Source organism: Laetiporus sulphureus (assembly GCF_001632365.1).
Source record: "Laetiporus sulphureus 93-53 unplaced genomic scaffold LAESUscaffold_37, whole genome shotgun sequence".
In the NCBI taxonomy this organism is placed as follows: domain Eukaryota; kingdom Fungi; phylum Basidiomycota; class Agaricomycetes; order Polyporales; family Laetiporaceae; genus Laetiporus; species Laetiporus sulphureus.
In genome coordinates this window covers 98,279-119,150 of record NW_024468546.1, presented here as the reverse complement: position 1 = coordinate 119,150, position 20,872 = coordinate 98,279, and the positions used below count along the sequence as shown (strand labels likewise).

General features: G+C 55.1%; 8 protein-coding genes across 8 annotated transcripts; 3 read left to right on the top strand and 5 right to left on the bottom strand.

Moving 5' to 3' along the window:
• Window positions 1-1,526: 1,526 nt before the first annotated feature.
• LAESUDRAFT_324884 (uncharacterized protein) lies at window positions 1,527-3,733 on the top strand. Its single transcript, XM_040902023.1, has 14 exons — window positions 1,527-1,719; window positions 1,827-1,869; window positions 1,939-2,011; window positions 2,064-2,113; window positions 2,167-2,190; window positions 2,246-2,282; window positions 2,345-2,397; window positions 2,460-2,542; window positions 2,597-2,813; window positions 2,872-2,896; window positions 2,947-3,018; window positions 3,077-3,141; window positions 3,196-3,295; window positions 3,401-3,733. Exons 1-14 carry the CDS (start codon window positions 1,677-1,679, stop codon window positions 3,548-3,550), a joined length of 1,035 nt encoding a protein of 344 aa, XP_040761516.1. The 5' UTR covers window positions 1,527-1,676; the 3' UTR covers window positions 3,551-3,733.
• Window positions 3,734-4,533, top strand: LAESUDRAFT_324889 (uncharacterized protein). The gene has a single exon (XM_040902024.1). The coding sequence runs from the start codon at window positions 3,917-3,919 to the stop codon at window positions 4,406-4,408; it is 492 nt and encodes a 163-aa protein (XP_040761515.1). The 5' UTR covers window positions 3,734-3,916; the 3' UTR covers window positions 4,409-4,533.
• Window positions 4,534-5,482: 949 nt separating this feature from the next.
• LAESUDRAFT_728798 (DUF1000-domain-containing protein) lies at window positions 5,483-6,628 on the bottom strand. The gene is made up of 5 exons (XM_040909514.1): window positions 6,486-6,628; window positions 6,306-6,414; window positions 6,167-6,227; window positions 5,923-6,110; window positions 5,483-5,861 (listed from the first exon to the last, which is right to left on the bottom strand). The coding sequence occupies exons 1-5, from the start codon at window positions 6,563-6,565 to the stop codon at window positions 5,682-5,684; spliced, it is 618 nt and encodes a 205-aa protein (XP_040761514.1). The 5' UTR covers window positions 6,566-6,628; the 3' UTR covers window positions 5,483-5,681.
• A 279-nt stretch (window positions 6,629-6,907) lies between these two features.
• On the bottom strand, window positions 6,908-10,892 carry LAESUDRAFT_744470 (protein transporter SEC24). The gene is made up of 14 exons (XM_040911315.1): window positions 10,636-10,892; window positions 10,546-10,577; window positions 9,720-10,488; window positions 9,336-9,669; window positions 9,074-9,277; window positions 8,914-9,018; window positions 8,734-8,857; window positions 8,524-8,679; window positions 8,300-8,470; window positions 7,938-8,233; window positions 7,744-7,881; window positions 7,496-7,690; window positions 7,224-7,442; window positions 6,908-7,167 (listed from the first exon to the last, which is right to left on the bottom strand). The coding sequence occupies exons 1-14, from the start codon at window positions 10,680-10,682 to the stop codon at window positions 7,147-7,149; spliced, it is 2,811 nt and encodes a 936-aa protein (XP_040761513.1). The 5' UTR covers window positions 10,683-10,892; the 3' UTR covers window positions 6,908-7,146.
• Window positions 10,636-13,182, top strand: LAESUDRAFT_324739 (MFS general substrate transporter). Its single transcript, XM_040902022.1, has 12 exons — window positions 10,636-10,948; window positions 11,000-11,403; window positions 11,457-11,501; window positions 11,557-11,616; window positions 11,674-11,869; window positions 11,922-12,065; window positions 12,126-12,272; window positions 12,346-12,423; window positions 12,481-12,524; window positions 12,590-12,636; window positions 12,685-12,930; window positions 12,990-13,182. Exons 2-12 carry the CDS (start codon window positions 11,065-11,067, stop codon window positions 13,060-13,062), a joined length of 1,419 nt encoding a protein of 472 aa, XP_040761512.1. The 5' UTR covers window positions 10,636-10,948; window positions 11,000-11,064; the 3' UTR covers window positions 13,063-13,182.
• Window positions 13,183-13,206: 24 nt separating this feature from the next.
• LAESUDRAFT_728796 (uncharacterized protein) lies at window positions 13,207-14,316 on the bottom strand. Its single transcript, XM_040909513.1, has one exon. The coding sequence runs from the start codon at window positions 14,301-14,303 to the stop codon at window positions 13,302-13,304; it is 1,002 nt and encodes a 333-aa protein (XP_040761511.1). The 5' UTR covers window positions 14,304-14,316; the 3' UTR covers window positions 13,207-13,301.
• A 229-nt stretch (window positions 14,317-14,545) lies between these two features.
• On the bottom strand, window positions 14,546-17,295 carry LAESUDRAFT_761621 (uncharacterized protein; the record flags this gene model as incomplete). Its single annotated transcript, XM_040912947.1, has 4 exons — window positions 14,546-16,404; window positions 16,463-16,751; window positions 16,803-17,198; window positions 17,251-17,295. The coding sequence occupies 4 exons, from the start codon at window positions 17,293-17,295 to the stop codon at window positions 14,546-14,548; spliced, it is 2,589 nt and encodes an 862-aa protein (XP_040761510.1).
• Window positions 17,296-18,393: 1,098 nt separating this feature from the next.
• On the bottom strand, window positions 18,394-20,712 carry LAESUDRAFT_738108 (kinase-like protein; the record flags this gene model as incomplete). Its single annotated transcript, XM_040910856.1, has 2 exons — window positions 18,394-20,072; window positions 20,127-20,712. The coding sequence occupies 2 exons, from the start codon at window positions 20,710-20,712 to the stop codon at window positions 18,394-18,396; spliced, it is 2,265 nt and encodes a 754-aa protein (XP_040761509.1).
• Between the last annotated feature and the right edge of the window lie 160 nt (window positions 20,713-20,872).

The following is a 20,872-nucleotide window of genomic DNA, read 5'->3' as shown; positions in this document are numbered from 1 at the left end:
ATCTTACCGGTGATCAGAGGGCGTCTGCGGCGGGACGTCCTGCTAGGAATGTTAACGACGGCGACCGACCCTGACTGACCTCGTTTCGAGCACATCCAGCCTGCGGTCGGGTCTCAGCAGGCGTTATTATCCCGAGCCTGGTTGACTCTATTAGGGAGAAGCCGACAAGGCAGACAACTCGATATACAGGGCACTTGCGATCTGCTGCGCATGACCTGCCTCCCTACCTCCCGTCAAATGAGCACTTCCGCAACGAGTTGCGATTTTGATGAGATTTGGCTTCGCTTGCAAGAGCACGCACACTAGCGTTGACGTCGGGAGGCGTGTTTCTCGTCTCTCGTAAAGCATTCAAAGATCTTCCCACGGTAAGTCTCCGTCCGCCGAGCTCCTTCCAGTCGGCGGAATCACGGTGGCGAGCAGACGCGAGCTGGAGTAGCAGACCTGTCGGCCGCGTGGGCGGGATCTGCACTCGCCTCACAGAGTTTCTGCACATGTCGTGGCCCACCAACTTCAGGGGACACGTCGGCAAGTGCTTGACAGCTGGACAGTTGACAGCTCTCCAGGAGATATTGGAGGTCGAGACTTTGTCTGCGGATGAACCTTGCTATCAGGTTGTCGTCGTCTTAGGAACAATGCTGAGGCTATTGAACCGGGCAGAGGAGGACAGTCCTATGTCTGTCTTGTTATCGGAGCATCTAGGTACGCATACGTCCTGCTATCGAAGGTGAGTTTAAAGGGCAGGTATCGCATCGACCTCGGAAGCGCGAACAGTATCTGAGAAGGTAAATGTCGGCCAATGGGTGGTTCTTGGCAAGAAGTATCCATCAATGGGTTGAGAGGAGAAGCAGGTGATCAATAGGACATCGCAATCTCCGGGTTCATATGAACTTTGTAAAGCATGCGAGGTCGGAACTTGATGATTTTGAAGCTAGCACGGTTTGGGCTTCTATACTGGTTCGTCGGCCGTCTGTTAACGGCGCAGGGAGCATTCCTTGGACCGGCAGTAATTCTGACCGGGAGGAGGGGGTTTTCGCAAGATGGTACATGACTTGCCGTCGAGAAGGAAACCCAACTCAGTGGTATCCGCAAAATGCACCATGCGACAAGCGATGATGGCAGTCGCGATGAAGGATATGCCATGTTAGGACATGCAACGTGAGATAGCCGCGAAAAACACCCTTCCAGGGTCTTGGGCCGCAGAATCCATAGTCAGGAACTGCACGAGAAGGGTCTGATTCCATGTGCAGTATGACCAAGGCAATCCCCGAGCCCGTTTGACTGGGAGGCATCCTGTGTCGGGCTCCCTCCTGCTCAGTCAACTTTAATACCGTGCACGGCGTCGAGCAGGATGTTCAGGACGTCGAGCGAAGCGTAAATAGGCCAAGGGCATGTCCAAAATTCGAGCGGGAATCGAGGAAGTCACGAAGACGTGATTCGCGGCTCGAATTGGTGGGTCTAGCTTGCAGAAGGAGGCTTCGTTTTCCGCGCCAACTTAAAAGGTCATGCTTCTCCCCGCGCTGTCTGCACGATGCATATATAGGTACCACCTCTCCTCCTCCTCGCCGTTCCCTTTCTCGATTTCACTGCACGAGTCACTCCGCCCGCTTTAGTGCGTGCGTCTTCATCGACTGCCTCCCATCATCGTCACCAGCACACTCTCGGACATCACCATAACCATGGTCGACTGGCAATCTGAAGCCGAGATCGCTCAAGATGGAGGTCAGTGTTTGATCTCGCGGACGCGCTTGCGGATGCCCGGAGCGGCCGCGCGTTGCGTTTGATTATCGCAGTCAAAATCAGTGAACTTACGCCCATTGAATTTGTAGTGGCGTTCGGCCGGTTTATGCATACGCTGCTCGGGCTGTACATGTGAGCGCATATATCCTAGTGTGAGCTCCTGATGGGATGCGCAGTGCTCATTGTATGCGCTGTAAACAGCTGGGAATGGGCCACATCCCTTGACTTTGACTGGGAGTTCATCTCAGGCAAGCGCAAGTTCCGATGGCCGATGGTTTGTATCCCCGCACACCAGCCGAAACGCGTAAGGTTCACATAACCTCCAGATATTCTACTTCGCCGGTCGCTATTTCCTGCTGTTCGCCCTGATAGGCATGTAGGTATCATTCCTAAGCGTCTTGAAGATCGATGCTAACAGACTCCCTACAGAGCGATCGCGTTGAACGTATCCAAGTATGTGTTCGGTTCCGTTGAACCGAACGATCGCTCACAAAACCTATTCGAACAGGCCGATTAATTGTCAAGCCTTGTATACCTATAATCAGGTGCGCATATAGTCCGTCATCTCCATTGGAACTGCTCCATTGACCACTACGCCAACTGATAGGTATTTGGCAACGGCGCGATCGGCCTCGCCAGCATCAACCTCTCCCTGCGCACGTCAGTACTGCTCTCTCTTTGTGAGACTGGGGCGCATATACTCATCCCGTTCGCGCACGCAGCATGGCCGTCTGGTCGCAGGCCTGGTACATTGTCGTCCCCCTCGTCGCCATCATTCTCGGTCACTGGTCGCTGCTGCTGCACGGTCCGCATCTAACAACAACATGCTTAATTATCGCTGATAGTTCGTCTTGTGTAGGCATTCTCATCAAGGCCGCGTGGATCCCGGGCTCGGGCTGCACGATCACCAATACGGACAACACGCTCCTCGCGGCGACATTCATTTACTCCATGTGCTTCGACTTCCTCGTGCTCATACTCACCGCGTACAAGCTAGCGTTCCCGACGCGCCGCAGGGACCAAAGCCGTATCGTGCAGCTCATCTTCGGAGATGGGCTGATCTACTTCATGATTGCGTGGGTGCCTCAAGTTGCCTGTTCTGCCCTGAGCACCAAGTGCTGACTACATGCGTAGATTCCTTGCCAACCTGCTGGCTACGGTATGTTTATTTCTAGCTGTATGTGTAGCGTTAATAATGACATCGCCCAGATCTTCATGCTGCTTGATCTCAATGCTGTCATGTCGATCATTGCGAATGTCCCCGCCGCTGTCTGCTCGACCGTGAGTGCACTGTCGTCCTTGCTCGCTCGAGCATCGAGATAACTTTGCTATCATGTAGATTGTCGCATGCCGTGTTGTGCGCAGGCTGAGCAGGTACACGTCACCGGGTGTCGAGATATTCGGGTGCGTTCATGTTGAACCTTTGTATGCTGCTTTGACTGAATGAGACTGATGCAGCTCTACGATGGCCTCCACCCTTGCATTCACTCATGGCGGTCGGAGTCGTGGTGGACCAGTGTTGTCTGTCGGAGACAAAAAGGAGGGAGTGCACGTTCAGGTCAGTACGCTGGCCTGACTATAACCTCTCGTCGACATCACGTTCTTTCGCGCGTACGCGTAATTATTGCCGCTGCTTGGGTATTCTGACATTCTACTCTCACAGATGGAGACGTTCGCTGCAGTGTCAGAGACGGTGCCCTCGGATCAGTCATTCCTACAGTACGACGCCATCGACAGGATCAAGACGGATATCGAGAGCCTGAACACCGATGCACCGCCGAGTCCCGAGGAGATGAAGCGGCCGGTGATCTAGGAATACCCTGCTACCACACGATGTCCTGTCGTGCCCACATACCCACCCGGACCTTTTGCTCTGCTTTGCTGTCGCTGTTCTTGCTCTCGCTGTCATCACGTCCTTTCCATCTCATCGTCTCTTCTTGGCATCACATGCACATGCACATGCGTGCCTGCGCGTCCGACTTCACCATCAGCCCGTCCCCATGCCCACACGCTCCAAAACGAAAATCGCTTCTAATCCGCACAATCCATACACCACCTCTCGCAGCATCGCTTCTCGTATGCTTTTGCCTTGTCGTCTTGCTACGTGTCTCGCACGCTTGCCGTTGGTCGTACGTTGACTTCTGCGGGCCGTCGGTCCCGCTGCTCCCCTTGTAACATTATGCTTCACTATGGGCTTCGGGGCCCGCAGTCGGTCGCCCACCACATTCTCTTTCTCTCGCGCTATCACAGGCGCGTCTGTGGTGATTGTTCAGTCTTTTCTTTCTGGAGGATCCAACATCCGCTTGGTGTGCTATGCTTGGAACATGGAGTCATGACTGTTCACTCTCACTCTTACCTCACATCCGCCACTTCGCTTTCACCGCGACCCTCTACATACCTTCTCATGTCGTCATGTCCTCTTCGCCACGCTGACCCGGAATCTGGCTCGCTCTATGCCGTTCTTTCTTGTGCTGCACTCGTTTATTCCAGCCATTCCCTGTACGCTGTTCTCAAGAAGTTACAGATGCAAATATTGTTGTATGTTAGTTGCAGACGCTCATCTGGCCGGGCGTTTGCTGTGCCGTTTAGAGAGAAGGAATCAATCCGCGTACAGGAAAATTATTTTGGCTGTCGTGCAACAAATGCTCGTATCCGACCACATGGTGCGTAGATGTTCAGAATAACTTGTCTCAGTGAAGATCCTTTTCTCCGTGCATACATGTGCTTTCAGCGATGAACACCTGTCAGATTCACTCCGGGCCCATGGAGTGCTTCGAGCGACCACCGTCAAGACCGTCCGGCTATCGTGCGCCATTGGTCTCGACAGGGCACCTGCGGGCGCAGTGAGAAAGCATCACGACTCGGGTTCACAGAACGTTGTCGTCATGAGAGGCGTCATCATATCGGCTTTGAGTTCCCCCTCAATGTATCAGTGCATCTTCCGCTACCGGAGCGCTGATCGTCGAAAGCCCGGATCCATTACTCTGATTCAGCTTTCGACTTTCCTCTTCCTGCGCAATTGCCTCTTACGGGCGCGTTCTGCTGTCTCAAGTTGCTCCGTGTATATGCCACAAGTTGTCTTACTCAGCCTGCTGCCCATCGTGGAGTCCTGTGAGTCTAGCGGCCCCATCTTCTGCCTCCCCTCCACGCCAACCAAGGTGCGAGCCACATTGCGGACTGAGTATATCTTCAGGGTCTGACGTCGAAGCACGGTGCGCATGCATATACCCTTGAAGCGGACGCCCAAACCGGGGTGAAGTCCACATTTAGGACGCACTTACTCCTCTCCTTCTACCCACTCAATCGGCTGAGATTTACACACCCACCTGATTGCGTTGATGCTGAATTTGAGGGCACCTTCGCAAGGAAGATGGGTGCCCAGACCTTGGGATCGGCGCAAAGGCAAGAAGACAGATTCACTGTGGACCTGTGATTATGTAATAGTGCGCGGCAGCAGGTCTTGTGTCTGGCAGACTTCGATCTTAAATTTTACGTGGTGCCTTGTAAGTACTAGTGCAAGGGCTTGTCAATGGGAAGACCGGCGATAAGATGCTCGGGCAATCCGGTGGCACCAGCGATTTGGGAAAGGGAGGTACTACAGTCGCTGTACATGCACCAATGGTGTCGTCTTCGCGTCCCTTGAGGATTCTTCTCGAGGCTCTAGGAAAGAGAAGCGACGTGTGGTGAGCTGTGGCGCGTAAACTATTGAAGATTGCTATCTCGTTTTGCATGAGGGCCGTTGACGCTCCTTTTCCTCCTGCAGCTTGATCTACGTATGCCCCGCGGAGTTAGCATTCAGGAACTTCGTAGAGCTGCATCCGACACCGTGCTTGATGGTAGAATCACCCCGCCATAACATCAAGATGATCAAACAGCACAAGCATAGCGAAAATAACACAAATGCGATTATACACAGCCATTCTAATGCATACCTCACGCATGCTCTATCTCGCAGTCGGCTGCTGCACAGCCGCCTTCTGCGACAGCCGATCCGTAAGCGTCGCATCCGCTGCGTTTGCCGCAGGAATCTCGATCTTCTGCGTTGCGTCTCGCCGCTGGGAGCGGCTGTCTCCCCGGAAGCCGATATAGTATATCGTCAACGCATCGCCGCCCACCGACTCGCTCTGCGTGCCTGCAGATCAGCACTATCCACATCGAAAGTTAATAACAGGGAGGAAAACGCACGAAGAAGAGCGACAGCGAGTGGATGCTCGCAAAAGCGGCGCTACGCAAGGGATACTCGGTGACGCCCACCTCGCCCTCTAGTAGGCTGATGTTGAGCTCGGGCGACAGCTCCTCTGCCTCGGCAAAGTCGACGATCGTCGTATGGTTCGCATATATCCGCAAGTGGCGTGGAGTAAGCTCGCCCCTCCCTACGTGAACGTCGTCGGTGTATGCGTCGCGATTTATAGGGACGTGGATTACTGACCGACTTTGAGGAGCACGGAGCGCACGCGGACGTTCTGCGCGAACGGGACGTGGATGATGATCTGCGGCAAGTTAAGTCGCCATATCTCAGAACACGCCTTCCCATGTCTTTGCGTTGAGAAGCTGAGCATCGCACGCACCTGGTCATCAACCCCACTCTCTGCCGACTTGGACGTATCATTGCGCTCGTCCCACGGCTTGATCACCGCTTGCGCGTCCTCCGGCACCGTCAGGTTCAGCCCGTGTACACTTCGCTTCGAGCAGCATAGGTTAAATCACTACTCGTATGTGGCGTGCGCCAACATGATGCGTGGGCTTACTTCATCTTGTCTATAGAGCCATAGAGGTTCGCGACGTCAGTGCCCTCGAGCTCGGCAGCCATGTTCTGTTCTGAGGACATGTTGGCACGGCTGGTGAGGATGATTCAGATGAAGTCCTTCGTTGAAACAATACAAGTTGGGCTGTGCGTTCTGAGTGACTATAGCGATTCCTTGACTTGAATGAGAGGACGTCGAGATTGCGCCATATGGTCGATAGCAGCAGACCGCTGGGGTTCGCTCAGCGCTTCCACATCGGTACGATAGACGCTCGTTCCCGACGCGGTCATGTGACCGAACTCACGAGAGCTAAACTGGACTGCAAATCCATTCAACAAATTTATTGATTGAACGTTGAACGTTGAACCCTCGAGCAAGCAGCCCTCAGTTGCTTCTTTTCCATCCTTGTTGGTGGAAGGTGTCGGCGAAAATGTTGTACAGGCTGTAGCGGTAGCAGAGACAGAAGCGAGTGTGGAGAATCAACCGGAGATGAGATTATTTTCTTTCAACACCTGTCTGCATCTACATTATGCTAGGCGAAGGCGCGTTGTGGTTCTCAGCGACTTCCTCAGCAGGCAGCAGTACCGATCTTGCTGGGCAAATGCAATTGAAATACAAAGAGAACACAGAGAGCAAACACCGTTTAAAAGATTAGGAAGTCCTCTTAATAGCTGGAACCGTTGACCTGCCATCGTCGGAGATAAGCGAGATGCAACAAAGCAAGCCATGTCGGGGACTCACTTTGTCTCTCAGCTGCGAGATGTACTGCTGGTAGCTTGGCAGCGTGTCCGAGCGGTCCTGGATGAGGCAGCTCAGAGCCCACAAGCGCAGCGGCGGCTCTCCGTCCTCCTTGACCACATATAGGTGCGGATAGTACACGCCGCGGCGCATTTCCCGCGTTTTCTGGATGATGGCATTCACGCGCTCGGAGAAATTGTTCTCTAGCACAGGCAGCGTGTACTGTGAAGGACGGTGCCGGTGAGCATTGATAGCGAGATGAGCGAGAAACTTGCCTTCCCGCCACGCAAGGTCTCGTAGCTTGGCAAATTGAACACGTCCGTGATAAGTTGAGGGACAGCATCGCGGCCAACCCACAAGAAGAGGGTCTGACCATCCTCGATGAGGAACAACCCGTGCCTCTCGAGTCTCTCTGACGTCAGCGGCAATGGAGGCGGCATGATTACGCCCTGCTCGCCAACTGTACCACACTGTATGACAGGTTCGTCAATCCTCGCTCGCTCGGCCCGTGATGCTGGCTCACCTCAGGAGGCATGTTGTGCAAGGAGTAGAAATTCGGATAGACGTATGGAATGAGCAGTTGCGACGGCAGTGACGTGAGCAACGCCTGCGCATATGCCCTGAGATCGGGCGGTATCTGAGCACTTTGTCGAATGCCAACCTAATAAAGTGCATCGTCAGGCTAACGCATTCGCCGTCCAGCCAACCAACACTCACGTTCTTCAGCAATCCCAGCACCAGCACCGGCAGCATCTTCATGTTCTCCGAGGTCGCCAGCTGCGCGCTCGCGCCCTGGCCCGCAGTCGTCATGCTCGCCTTGTACGCCTGCAGGATCTCCACCATCTTCGCAAACAGCGCGTCGCGCGCATCTTCAAGTTTGTGCGTGATCGAGCGCTCGACGGCCTTGTTCGCGAGCAGCGTCGCGATTGCAACCTGATCCGCGGACGCGAACACCTCTGAAAGGCTGTTCGTTGTTGAATATGCGGTCGTCACGACGCGAATGCGGCGCTCGCCTGTGATATCGTGCAGCAAAGTCAGACAGGTTAAAACAAAACGCGAGCGGCAATAAAGCAGCGTACCATAGCATGTGGTGTGCAGCACAGCGGTTTGGAAGACAACAAATGGTGATGTGATGTTGTCCTCGATGGTGATCTCAATTGCGTACGACTGATCTTGCGGCACCGCGGGCATGGCAAGCAGGTCCGTCGACCGCACGAAGAAGTTGCCGTGGAAGGACGACATACGTAGATCTACGCGATCTCAGTGAGCACATGCAAACTCTCGAACCCAACTGTATGCGCACTTTTCGATGCGCGCACACGCATGACAGCCTCGAGCATAATCGGCATTGCGAGCACCTCGCCAAACTCGTGTGCGAACTTGATCGCGTCCTCGGTGCGAGACGCATTGAATGCAGGGTAAAAGTACGTTTGCCCGGACGTGTAATGTGGGAGACACGCTGCCAAAAAAATCAGCATTCAGCGTGCTAAAAGCTGTCGTGTTCCGTACGTACCGAGTGTTGCAAGATCCTGGTACGAGTTACCAAAGAGGAACATGTCAACCGATACCTGCGCGCGCGAGCATTCGATCGCAAATGTCTTGTAGAAGGGGGAAGCTGCTTGCAGAAGGCCGGATTCCTATTAAAAAAAGGCTGTACTGAGAAATACAGCCATGAAACTGCAAACGGGCTTACCTTGGACGTGCCGAGAATTTTTGGATCTTCCCTGTTCTTCAGGGCACCAGCGCCTAAAGATGGCAAGCTGGAAGACAGAACCATGATTTTACCGCCGATTGGAGCCTTTTCCGCAATCGATGTCATTCGCCGAAATGACCACGACAACTAAAAGACATACCATCAGCTTGAAGCCGGCCTGCAGCGCAGGTCCGAGCGCACTGCCTATCATGTGATTGTCCTGGAACATATCGCCAAGCCTACCGAGGAGCGACTCCAGCGAGGCTCGCGCTTCCGCGAGGTTCACGAGAAGGTCGGTCGGCTTGGGTAGGAAGACATCGTCGATATCTGACACCACCAGCATCGTCGAATCAGTGATTCCCGGCTACCCATGGTGCCTAAATCAGCCCGCATCCAGTGTTGTAGACGCAAAATATACCCACCGGCATGGAGAAGAAATACAGCGACACGTCAAATGCGATGATGGCCACTTTCGTACGTGCATCCTCGTTGGGGATCCGGTCGAGGTTCTCCAACAGCGTGCGCGTCGCGGTCGCGACCATGCCCGACTGCACGGCCGAGTGACTGACGTCGATAAGGAAGACGTATACCGCGGGCTGGGGTGGGCGAACCATATATTCGGTCGGCGCGACGAATTCGACGACACCATGATTGAGTTCGGCACGAGCCCAGCGGTCCCCAGGCTGGTTCCTCACCTGGTCCCAGTCAAAGAGCTGAGGGACCTCATTCGACATATTGCACATGCAGCAACGCCAGCTGCAATGGATCAATCGCACGTCTGACACAAGTGCAAACAGAACGCTCACCGGTTGCCCCCGTCAATGAACTGCACGTACGGGTTGATGTATGTTCTGCACCGACGGCAGCGCGCGATGACGGTGTCGGTAACGAGCGGAACAGGCGGATCTCCCTCCTTGAGACTCCTGTAGGGCGTGAGGATTAGCGCCAGAGGGATCTTGGACTTGCCAAGGATAGAGTTGGACACAGGGATCGCGTTGAGTGTGCAGCGCTGATAGGACGAGTCGGCATTCGCGTAAGGAGAGGGCGAGATGCACGCATTGGCAGGAAGGCAAATCTCGGGAGGCGGGCGATGCAGGTCGGTAGGATCGGGCGGTGCGGTGAGCAGGTTGATCGTGAACAGCTGAGGTCGCTTCTGGCCTCCGTTCACGTTCATCGCGCTGAACTGGTCCGCCAGCGCGCCCACCGCCGGGGCCTGTGTTTGTCCGAATCCAGGCGCATTGACGTACTCGGGCTCCCCTGCAGGAGCAAAATAGCCTCCTTGCGCTGACTGCATCTGCTGCTGCTGTTGCTGCTGTTGTTGGAACTGGCCCTCTGCGGCGAGGCCAGGTGTAAAGAGCTGGGCGGGCTGGGGCTGCGTGGCTGCAGCACTATACGTTGTCCCGCCAGCGGAAAGCCCGTCTGTGTTGTAGTAAGCTTGTGTCTGGCCTGCAGCATATTGGCGACGCTTGGTATGATGATGCAAGTAAGATGGTGGGGGAGACATGGAGGGCGGTATATCGCCCAATTCCGGGTTAAGTTCAGGCACCTCCCACTGCGTACGGCCTGTAGCGGTCTCTAAATAGCGAGACACGGATTAACAGGATGACTGCGCGCGTGTGCAAATGAGCACACCTATGAACATATATCGCTGGTTCGTCGGATCCCTGGAACATCTCCCTTCAGTCCGATACCCTCAGCTCGCGATGATCAACCACCACACACCATTCTGAGACCCAGCCGGGCGGCAATGTCAACGATGGGGAGGACATCTATACGCGCAGGTGATTGAAGAAGAAGACGGAGTGCTTGGTCGCGGTTGTGCGTGTCTGGCGATCACGACACCACGCGACACGTCAGTGATGAATCCGCGACGTGTGCCTCTCGTTACGCGCTCGTTGTCGTTGTCGCTCGATGTACAAAATTCGGCAGAGGCTTGCCTGTGTTTGCGCGGCGAAAACGATGTCGGCAGCTGCAGAAGTGGTTTAAAGGAGAGGACAATATGGGGCGCGTCACATGCGCCCCCCAGTACGCTGAGGTGCAGTTAACGACTCTACTTTTCTATCGTAGTTCTCATTCTGTCCCGCAGATTGTAGACTCTATGCACACGCTTTCCTAGTCCAATATAATTCGGCCTTGACTCTTACAGTCGTGATGACCGCTCTAGCTAACGTCGCAGCGGCGAATTCCTCCAGCATCTCCATACGAGCCCGTTCGCCCCATCCTCCCGCATCGCCTGAGCCGTCGCAGGATGCCAAGGCCGCCAACTCAAAGGAATCCATTGAGCTTGCCGAGATTGGCCAGAATGCAGGAGCGTCCATACGAGCGGCGAGCAATACTGCAGGGTCGTCGAGCGAGACGACACCAACGACACGTATCGACCGTCGCAAGTTGAACATCCACTTCGCGGCGATGTGTTTCTCGTTGTTCCTCGCAGGCTGGAACGATGGCACGACGGGTCCACTACTGCCGCGCATACAGAAAGTATATCATGTACGTGTGAGCTCCATAAGCAAGAAAGACAATTAAGGAGTACCTATATTCAGGTCGGATTCGCTGTGGTCTCCCTCATTTTTGTTTTCAACTGTCTCGTGAGTGAGGCCGTATCAAGTGCGCTAAATATACTCAGTTCCTGTATATACCTAGGGTTTCATTACCGCCGCTGCAGCCAATGTTGCGCTAACAGATAGACTCGGATTTGGCAAGGTCTGCTCACATCTTGCGCCTTCCCTCCTCGTTGTACTAAATCTCCACATCTCACAGGTCATGGTACTAGGCTCGCTATGCCAGATGGTTGGATACGCACTTGCGTCGCCCGCCCCGCCCTTTGCGGTATTCGTGCTTGGGTATGCTATAAATGGCTTTGGTCTTGCGCTGCAGGACGCGGGTGCGAACGGCTACGTGAGCAGCTTTGAGCACGGCGCATCGACCAAGATGAGCATCATGCACGCCGTCTACGGTACGCCTCCCCTCCCTGATTTCCCGACCAATCACCAACGTCGATACCGTAGGATTCGGCGCACTGTGTTCCCCTCTTGTTGCCACCCAATTCTCTGAACGCACTCACTGGTCGTACCACTACCTCATCTCGCTTAGCATCGCTTTTCTGGCCACCGTGATCCTTATCGTCGTGCTTCGCTTCCGAGACCAGGACGGTGAGCTTCACATTTGCGCATCCACTAGTGAACCCAGAACAGCTGACTGTATGCGCCTAGAATGCCTAGCAGAGCTTGGGCAAGCCACACCCGAGAAGACTGCCAGCAATGAGGAGGGCAAGTATAAGCAAATCTTCCGCCTCCGCGCACTGCACCTCCTTGCCGTGTTCATCTTCATTTATGTCGGCGTCGAGGTGACAATTGGAGGTTTGTCGGCATCGCTGTCTATTGAGACTGTTCCTACTAGCACATGGGATCGCTTATGATTCCTGACTGTAAGGCTGGATTGTTACGTACGTTATCGATGTACGCTCGGGCGGTCCGTCGTCTGGTTACATCTCGTCCGGTTTTTTTGGAGGTACATTTTTTCCCGGTGATGACATCTCCGTTTCATCTGACAACATGTTTTCTCTAGGACTGATGCTGGGCCGTGTTGCATTGCTCTGGGTAAATAAAACGGTCAGCGTCATCTCCTTTCACTGCTTTCCGTCAATGTAGATCACTCATTCCCGCCCATCTCGCAGGTCGGCGAACGCTACGTCATCTTTCTCTACGTTCTCCTTGCTATTGGGTGCGTCTCCATTTTCCGATTTTCAGACCGCGCTGACCGTCATTTCAGGCTCGAACTCGTCGTGTGGCTCGTCCCATCTCTCATTGGTGGAGCGGTCGCTGTGTCCTTCGTCGGCCTCCTCCTCGGACCCATCTACCCGATCGTCATGAATCATTCTTCGCGGATCCTCCCACCGTGGCTGCTTACGGGTTGCATCGGATGGATTGCGGGCGTCGGGCAAGCAGGTTCTGCCTTCCTACCATTTATAACGGGATTGCTTGCAAGCAAAGAGGGTATAAAATCGTTGCAGCCACTGTGAGTCGGTTTATCACGGGGTTAGCAGGCATGAAGCAGTTATTGACTATTGTCCGCAGGTTGGTCTCAATGATGGGCTTCATGGTCATTCTTTGGGCTGTCGTGCCGAATCACGCAAGACGAGTGGACTAGTCGCACAATAAATTTTACCATATTTCTGCACGATGGTGCATAGATTTCATTTTACATTGCTCCATTGTGCATAGGTTCTTAGACTGGACGCACTTTCCAATGAGACGGGCGATATTCACGAATTGCACCAGTGATGTCGCTCACCGAGACTCCTATGAATGGGAGGCACTGTAAACCACGGGGACGTTGCACTGCCCTCCGCTGTACAGTGAAACTAAGCCAATAGTAATTCCTGCACATCATAGCCGTAATGATACCAATTTCCTCCCCCGTTCTCGCTCGATCTCGTCTTGCGGCCTCAGCCCTATGCCTTTGTCCATTCTGCGACCCTTTCCACCGAACCCATTGCCCATCCCCAACGGCAGATACCCAGGCATAAGCAGCTTCTGCATGGCCCTGACCACTTGTAGCGGATTGCGGCTCCCCCACACCTTCGCGCTGATGTCCTTGATCCCCGCCGCCTTCAGAATGTGGTAAATATTCGGGTTGCATTGCAGGCCGAAGCCGACCGGACGTGGTCGAAGAATGACCTTGGTCGACGCGAACTTGACCTCCATCTCCGTCCACACGGTACGCTCCTCGAAGCGCTCAACGTAGTCCATGTTGCGCACAGCCGAGACGAGCGCGGTCTGTGTCGCGCGCGAGCCCTCGCTCGCCTTGCCCTCGCCGATACCGACGAGGCCGTCCTCGTTCCCGACGACCATGACGACATGCTGCTGAGGTATCCTGCCCTTGCCCGTCTGCTGCACGACGCGCCGCCGCAGGACGGCGTAGCGGTACAGACGATTGATCTCGCCCGGCGAAAGGTGGAGAAGCGCTAGCGGGCTGTCGGTACGCGGTGGGCCCGGCTGCTTCTCAGCGAGGTTAAGGTCCTCTCCTCGCTCTTTTGCGGCCTGCTCGCGCGCTGCGACGAACATGGAGGGGTTGTTCCGAATGACGACTTTATTCTCGAATCGCGAGTATTTGCTAGGAGGGAACGTCTCAGATTCGTGCAGGTCCATGAGGATATCTGGCTCCATAAGGTTGGGCCCGCCTGCGTTGATCTCCTTGACTGAGGCCAAGTCGAGATTCTGCAAATACTCTCTGATTATAGCATCTTGGTCCCGTTTTGAGGGGCCAGCGTCGGAAGAGTTATGACGAGCAGATATCCATCTGCATGCTAGAGAGTGTGCGATAGGAGGCCGCGCAGGAGCGGAGACGAGTCGGGACGCGGAGACGAGACGTCCGGCAAGGTTGCTCATCGTCGGACACGGCGAGCTCGGCGGGTGGCCAAATGCTGCCAGAGCTGTGACCAACATTGATTGCATGTGACAGATGTGACTTCACCGTGACACCGACACCGAGCTGAGAAAATATTGAATTGAGAATGCGTGAAATGCGACTCGGATACATGATGTGTTGAACCCTTGCGAGAACGATGCGGGGGCGCAAAGTCAAAAAAAGAAAAAGATGGTACATTATTGATGGAATAATCTCTATCACTTCACGGACGCTTCTTCCTAGCCGACTTCGTCCCTCCTGCAACGGTCTTACGTGAAGACCGCGACTTAGCCGCAGGCTTGACGGGAGATTCCGGTTCGACCGCAGGCGTGGATGATGATATCCTGCTCGACCTTCTCAGGTTTGAAGGCGTCGCAGTCGCTACTTCCGGAGTGCCGCCACGCGAGCCAGAAGGTCGCGCGCGCCCTCGACGGGCGGACGGTGTGGTCGGTGGGAGCGGGGGGAGGAAATCATGTCCTTCATCCTCGTCCTCGTCCATCAGACCCCCTGGTATCCTCTGCTCGTCCTCACGGACCTCTGGCTCCTGCACGCCTGCGCCGCGTGGTTGCTGCATAGGCGAAGGTGACGGAATTCGCGGAGTTAGGCCGAGAGGCGACGCCTGACGCGGCGGCGTGGACTGCACGGGCTCAGGGCCGGCCTGCAGCTCGGGCTCAGATTCCCCCTCGCCGTCGCTATGAGTGAACGAGCCAGGAAACTCAGGCGACTTTTCCTTGTGGAGGCGCGGCGACTTCCTTGATTCCCATCCGCTACGCGAGTCAACGAAGGAGAAGCTGAATTGCGCCGTGACCTGGGGCGTCTGCGGTGCAGGCTTGGGCTCTGGAGTCTTGAATCGTGAAGCGTCCGCGTGGCCGTTCGCCAAGGGAGCCTCCGTCTCCTGCATCTCGACGTCGGGCTGTGGCATGCGAGGTTCGTATAGGTCTTCCATGGGCACCTCCTCGGGCTCGAAAGCAGCCCTGGCCCTGGGAACAGCCCCAGCCTCCGGGGTGCGCTCGCCTTCGGAAGACTGCTCAACCTCGGGTGTTGCTTCCACTTCGGGGGACGACTCCATCACCTCAGCCGCGGCCGGAGTCCGGGGTCCGTCCTCGCCAAACGCCCGCTTCACGCCAGCTGTGGGGAACGTCGGGAAGAAGGCATTCGAGTACTGGTTCGCGCTGCCGGCCGCCTGATAGAGTTCCTCGGTCTCGGATGCGATGGGAGCTTCGCGGACAATGTATGGGACATTGCGGGAGGGAGACAGGATGGAAGAGGGCCCAGCAACTGGGGCAATGGCTCCTGAGCGTGTACGAGGTGCATTTGTGCCACCGAGGACAGCGGCCGCTCGCGCAGAGGGTCTGCTCGCGCTTCCCGGCACTGCGTGCATCGGCCGCACAGGAGATATGCTCGTCTGTCCGTACATGCCCGAAGACGCGGTCACAGGAGCAGATATGGACTCGCCAGTCGGATGCAATGGTACACGACGCGGTCCAGCCGAAATTGAGAATCGCGGCGTCTCCCGCTCTTCGTGCGGGATGATGGGCAGAGGTCCGCCGAAACGCAGTGCGCCCGAGGGTTCAGTGACGGTAAAGAACGCAGGCTCTCTGTGGAGGGGGGCCGAGGGAGGTGGCGCGACTGAGCGTGACGCGCCCGCGCTCTCCCACGACATACTCAACTCAGAATCATTTGCGATCCGCTCCTTCCAAGATGTCGTCAGTACAGGCCCGCTCATGCCCGTCCCTTTGCCCAATGCGAGCTGCTCAAGCTCGATCTCCAGCAGCTGTCGCTCTGAAGCTGGCAGCGCAGCCATGATCTCGTCCATTATCTTCCGGCGTTCTGCAACGGCAATTTTGTTCGCTTCGCTCGGGTAAAGTGCGGAGTGCGAGGAAAGCTGACGGTCAAGCTTGACTGCAGCCGCAAATTCGCCTGCTTGCACGAGCCGCAGCACCACTAGATCCTGGATGGCGGGAATGGAGGCGAGAGGGAGGTCGGAGGGCGGCTCGGTCGCGTAGCTGTGCAGTATATCTTGCTCAAGTTTTTCGAGAGGAAATTCGGCGAGCTGTTTGAGCGGCTCCACGCCTGGTATTGCTACACAGAATCAATAAAGGTCACCGGTACCGATGTAGATTATGAAACATGTACTTACGCGCAAGACACCAACCCAGAATCTTCTTGATTAACCTTTCGCGCGTCCCGCCCTTTACTGGAGGGTATGTCTGCTGATATTCCCATGCTTCCACAAGACTTGAGTCTGCCAAAGCCATTGTATACGCGTCGATGTCTCCTGGTTTGCTGAGCCGCGGCTTCGCAGTTCGTACATATTTTCGGATGAGCGGACTGGGGTCGGATGCCAGAGACAACGCCTGGATGATCTCCGACGCATAATGTCTCTCTAACCGCGCATCGGCTAATATCGATACGGCTTTTTCATAGTCCTGGAATGTAACGGCAGTCAGAACAGGCTGACGTGGGGATGCTGTACGTACAGCAAGTTGTTCGCCAAAATCCAGATGCCAATACGCATCCGACAAAATAGCAAAGTGAGGTGGTATACACCTTGCCATGGCAAATTTCTTTTCGCGGCCATCCTGGTGCCACTTGAGGAGAAAATAGATGATGCTGTCCCTCTTAACCGCGTCATACGACGTCTCAGCTATCGCGTCGAGAAGTCGTTGAAGAGAGGCGGCATCAGTGGGCGGATATACTTCTTCCGGCTCGTCAATACCTCCGGAGCGAAGCACAATATCGAAGAGAAGTTGGCCGCCCATTTCCACACGCCTGCTTTTGACCTTGTCGGGGATCGGTGCACGCCATGGGAACGCCTCAGGCGTAATGTTGAATTCATTTATAATTGCGGGTGGACCTTGCACCTCGAATCCATCCTGACATTTCGTTGAGCTTGAACTTAGAATAATGTCCAGCAGGTGCACGTACAACTTCCATCGCCGTAGCCGACTCCTGCGACTGCGGTGGATCCATGCTGTCGTGTCGCAGAAGATTTCTGTGTTCCTGTAGAGCCCGCGTCCGGCGTAGGGGTTCGATTTCAGTATGCGAGCACGGTTGAGGATGGAGGACTAAGTCGCCACCAGAACGTGGCCTTAAGCTTGCACAAGAGCCGCACGATGATCAACAAGACCGTGGCGTGGGTTTCAGTCATGTGACTGACGCGCCAGTGCACGCGTCGCGCGAAACGCGTCTCGACGCGTCTCAACACATTCGTCAATGCTCGGTTTGTGCGGTGGCACACAGTCTGCGTTGAACTGCTATCTGGTCGTGAACTGTGGATAAAGTATGTAGCGCTCCATACTTTCTACCCGACACTGCCTGGTTCACCTCCATTGCAAGCATTCCTTGAACACAAAGTATTTCTTCCATCGGCTTCTGGAAGGGTGGCTGAGATTTGGCCAGGCAATGGCCTATACTCGCATCACAGGTGCATAGAATTGGGAAAACCAACAGGGAGACTAGAGAAATATCAAGTCCTGCCTGCAACTGGGGGAATCTGTGAAGGACTTCTTCTCATTTCAGTGAAGGACAGATCTTATCGCTTTTTAGCTACTTCTCATCTCATTCAGCCGAACGTGGTAAAGCAGAAACATACCGTTTTCTCACACTTTTTACAGGGCAGAACTCTTCTCCATTTTCCCTACCGGTCTTCTCACGGCGGAAAAATCATTCTGCAGCTGTGCATGAAAGGTGCTCAATGTTCTAGCTAGGGTTGGCGTTCGTCGACTTCCTTCACGCAACTGTTCATCAGGTTGCCTCGAGCCGATGGCAATGTCCGGTGTCTGTATATTTTCCTCTAAACGGTTGTGACGAGTAGTCTTTCCAATAGTTTTCAACAATTGTGACGATTTCTATGAGGCCTGACACGGTTTAGCGCTAACAGAGTTCTGCGAAGCGTACACGGCTCTACCGAGATAAAGATACAGAAAATACCATTGCAAGTTAGCCCCGAGTCAAGAAATAATGCAGTAATGCGACGTGTCAGTGTACTGTCGTGCGTTTGCACGTAAATGCTGTCGGGACGTGAATGCAATAATGATACTATGCAAGCAGTCCTAGGCCAAGGCAAAGTTATGGGAGGACAGCGGATATGAGCTTGCTTGGCGAAAACCACGCCCGCGCAGAGCGAAGCCGTTTCCGTCGCTGCGCACATTGATTGTCCACGAGTTTCATCTCCGTTTTCTCCGCAGCCAGAGGGGGCAAACACAAGTAAGGCTGAGGGGATGGCGAGCTCGACGTCGAGTGCGAGAATGCCCAACTCGTCCCCAGCATGGCCGGCGCCGACTCTGTCGCGCGGTCGCGATGCAGCGGCGAGCGGAACGGCGACGAAGAGCGCTTTGGGAACGCAAGTCGTATCGGGTTCAGAAAGCTGGAGGTCCGCACCTTCCTATCTCGCGGGCACGACGACAGAGGCGAATGAATGGGTACCGGAGAAGGTGAAGCACGCGGTGCGTCAGCGGTCGATGTGCCCGAGCTGTCCTCCGTGCGCGTCGCAGACGCACGATCGGGATATAAAACGGAGAACACTGTCCAGGCAGATTCTCTACATGGGGAACGAACGGGAGTGGAGGACAAGTCGAGAAAGGAATACGATGAATCGGATTGCTGTTCCTGCGTGAGATTTGGAGCACGGGGAAACAGCTCCCAGCCGTGCTGTGGGCGCTCGACAGCAGTTGAGCTCCCGGAGGTCGAGGCAACGACGATGCAGTCCGGCCGAGTCATGCTCATGGGTGTATCGACTTCGATGGTGGGATACGTGTGCACAGAATTGACTTCCACGTTCACGCTGTCTCGACCGGTGACCGGGGTGGCGACCATTCCCACATCCTCGGCGTCAGTGAAGAGTAGGGGCGTCTTCTCGGGAACCCTATCAGCGAGATAGGGAGAATACATGCCGTACGCCTCAATCTGGGACTCGAGTGCAGTGTGCATCGACGTCGACCTAGCGGAGATCATCATCAGGCTATCGTCGTAGCAGCGCGCCTTGCATGAATTCGTATTGAGGTTGAGCTTCAACGTAGGGCGCTTGGCTGGGGCTTCCGGCTGCCTCCAAGCACTGTCGAGACCCGGCGTGGCAGGCAAAGAAGGAATGGACGGCGAAGAAGAAACGAGGGAGTAAGTAGAGGGATTGCTAGGAGTAGCCACGGAGTCGAACAATTTGGTCGTCGCGAAGAGTGGCGAAGCTGGTGATGGAGACATGGACCGGCTATACGATTCACGTTCCTCGTATGACTCCGAATCGTTCCAGGAAGAATCTTCTGTCTCCGCGTTAGAAGCGAAGACCATCTCTGACTCTGAACCGCTCCAGGTCGACACAAAGCCCTCGTCTTCTGCCGGCACTTCCTGTGCTTCGAGCTCCGCCTCCTCCACAGACTCGCTGTCAGAGTCGAGATTCACACCTGCTTCCCATGGACAACGCGCCATGCTGTCCTCAAAGAAGACGTCAGGCGAATAAAAGTTGTCGATCGACTGAATAGCAGAGTGCATCTCGCACAGGGTGATGCGGTCTCTCCAGTCAACGCAAAGGACCCGAGTAAGCAGCTCATTCACCTCCTGCGAGATCGGCAGGACCGTCGGTAGGAAGTGCAGTGGGTCTCTGAGGTACGCCTGGAAGGTACAGTCGTCCGCCGCAGCGGATTTCCAGGGATTCCGACCAGTGATGAGATTGAGAAGGATGATACCGAGCGACCAGACGTCGTTAGAACGCGGTGAGTAGTGGCCTGACGGTGCAAAAGCTCCGCCCTGGCATTCTGGTGAACAGAAACATCAGCCTAAGCGCAAAGCTGAAACAAAAGTGCGCTTACCTGGACTCATGTGGTAGACGCTACCAGTTCGGAACTCCGTGCTTTTTTCTTCAGTGGTGGCCAGACCGAAGTCTGTGATGGCCAGACGCATGCCACCGTCAAAGCAGAGGACGTTCTCCGGCTTCAAGTCGCGGTGATAAATATGTGCTTCATGGCAATAATCTACTGCGTCAAGCAGCTGAAGGAAGACGTCTTTTATCAGCGCGTTGTTGCCCAGATATCGTCGGTGATGGAGAATCTGCGAGAACAGGTCGCCATCCTCACAGTAATCCATGACGAGGAAGGTATATGGGCCCTCCTCGATCACCCGGTGGAGTGTGACGACGTTGGGGTGGACAGAGACGAAACGGTGCAGGGTGATCTCGCGCAGATGCAATGAACGCTGACGGGTCGAGTTGCGTTTCGACGAGTGCGGTAGGCACTTGACGGCGTAAGATGTGGGTTCCGGAAAAAGGGTATCAACTGCACGGTAGACGACGCCGTAGCCACCATAGCCGAGAATCTCAACAAGCTCCAGGCTTTCGTTGTCGATGAGAGTGCCGAGGGGTGGGGGAGAAGGAGAACCAGCGGCGTCAGTGGCGACCATGGTGGCCAATTGTTTACAAGGCGCAAGAAGGGAGAAGTGAAGCGGACACAAACGCCAATGCAGAGGAGGCACCCGACGAAGAGGGCAGATGGCTCCGACCAGCGAGTATTTCAGTTAGCGAGAACGTGATAAACGGGTGGCATGAGCGTGTTTACCATGC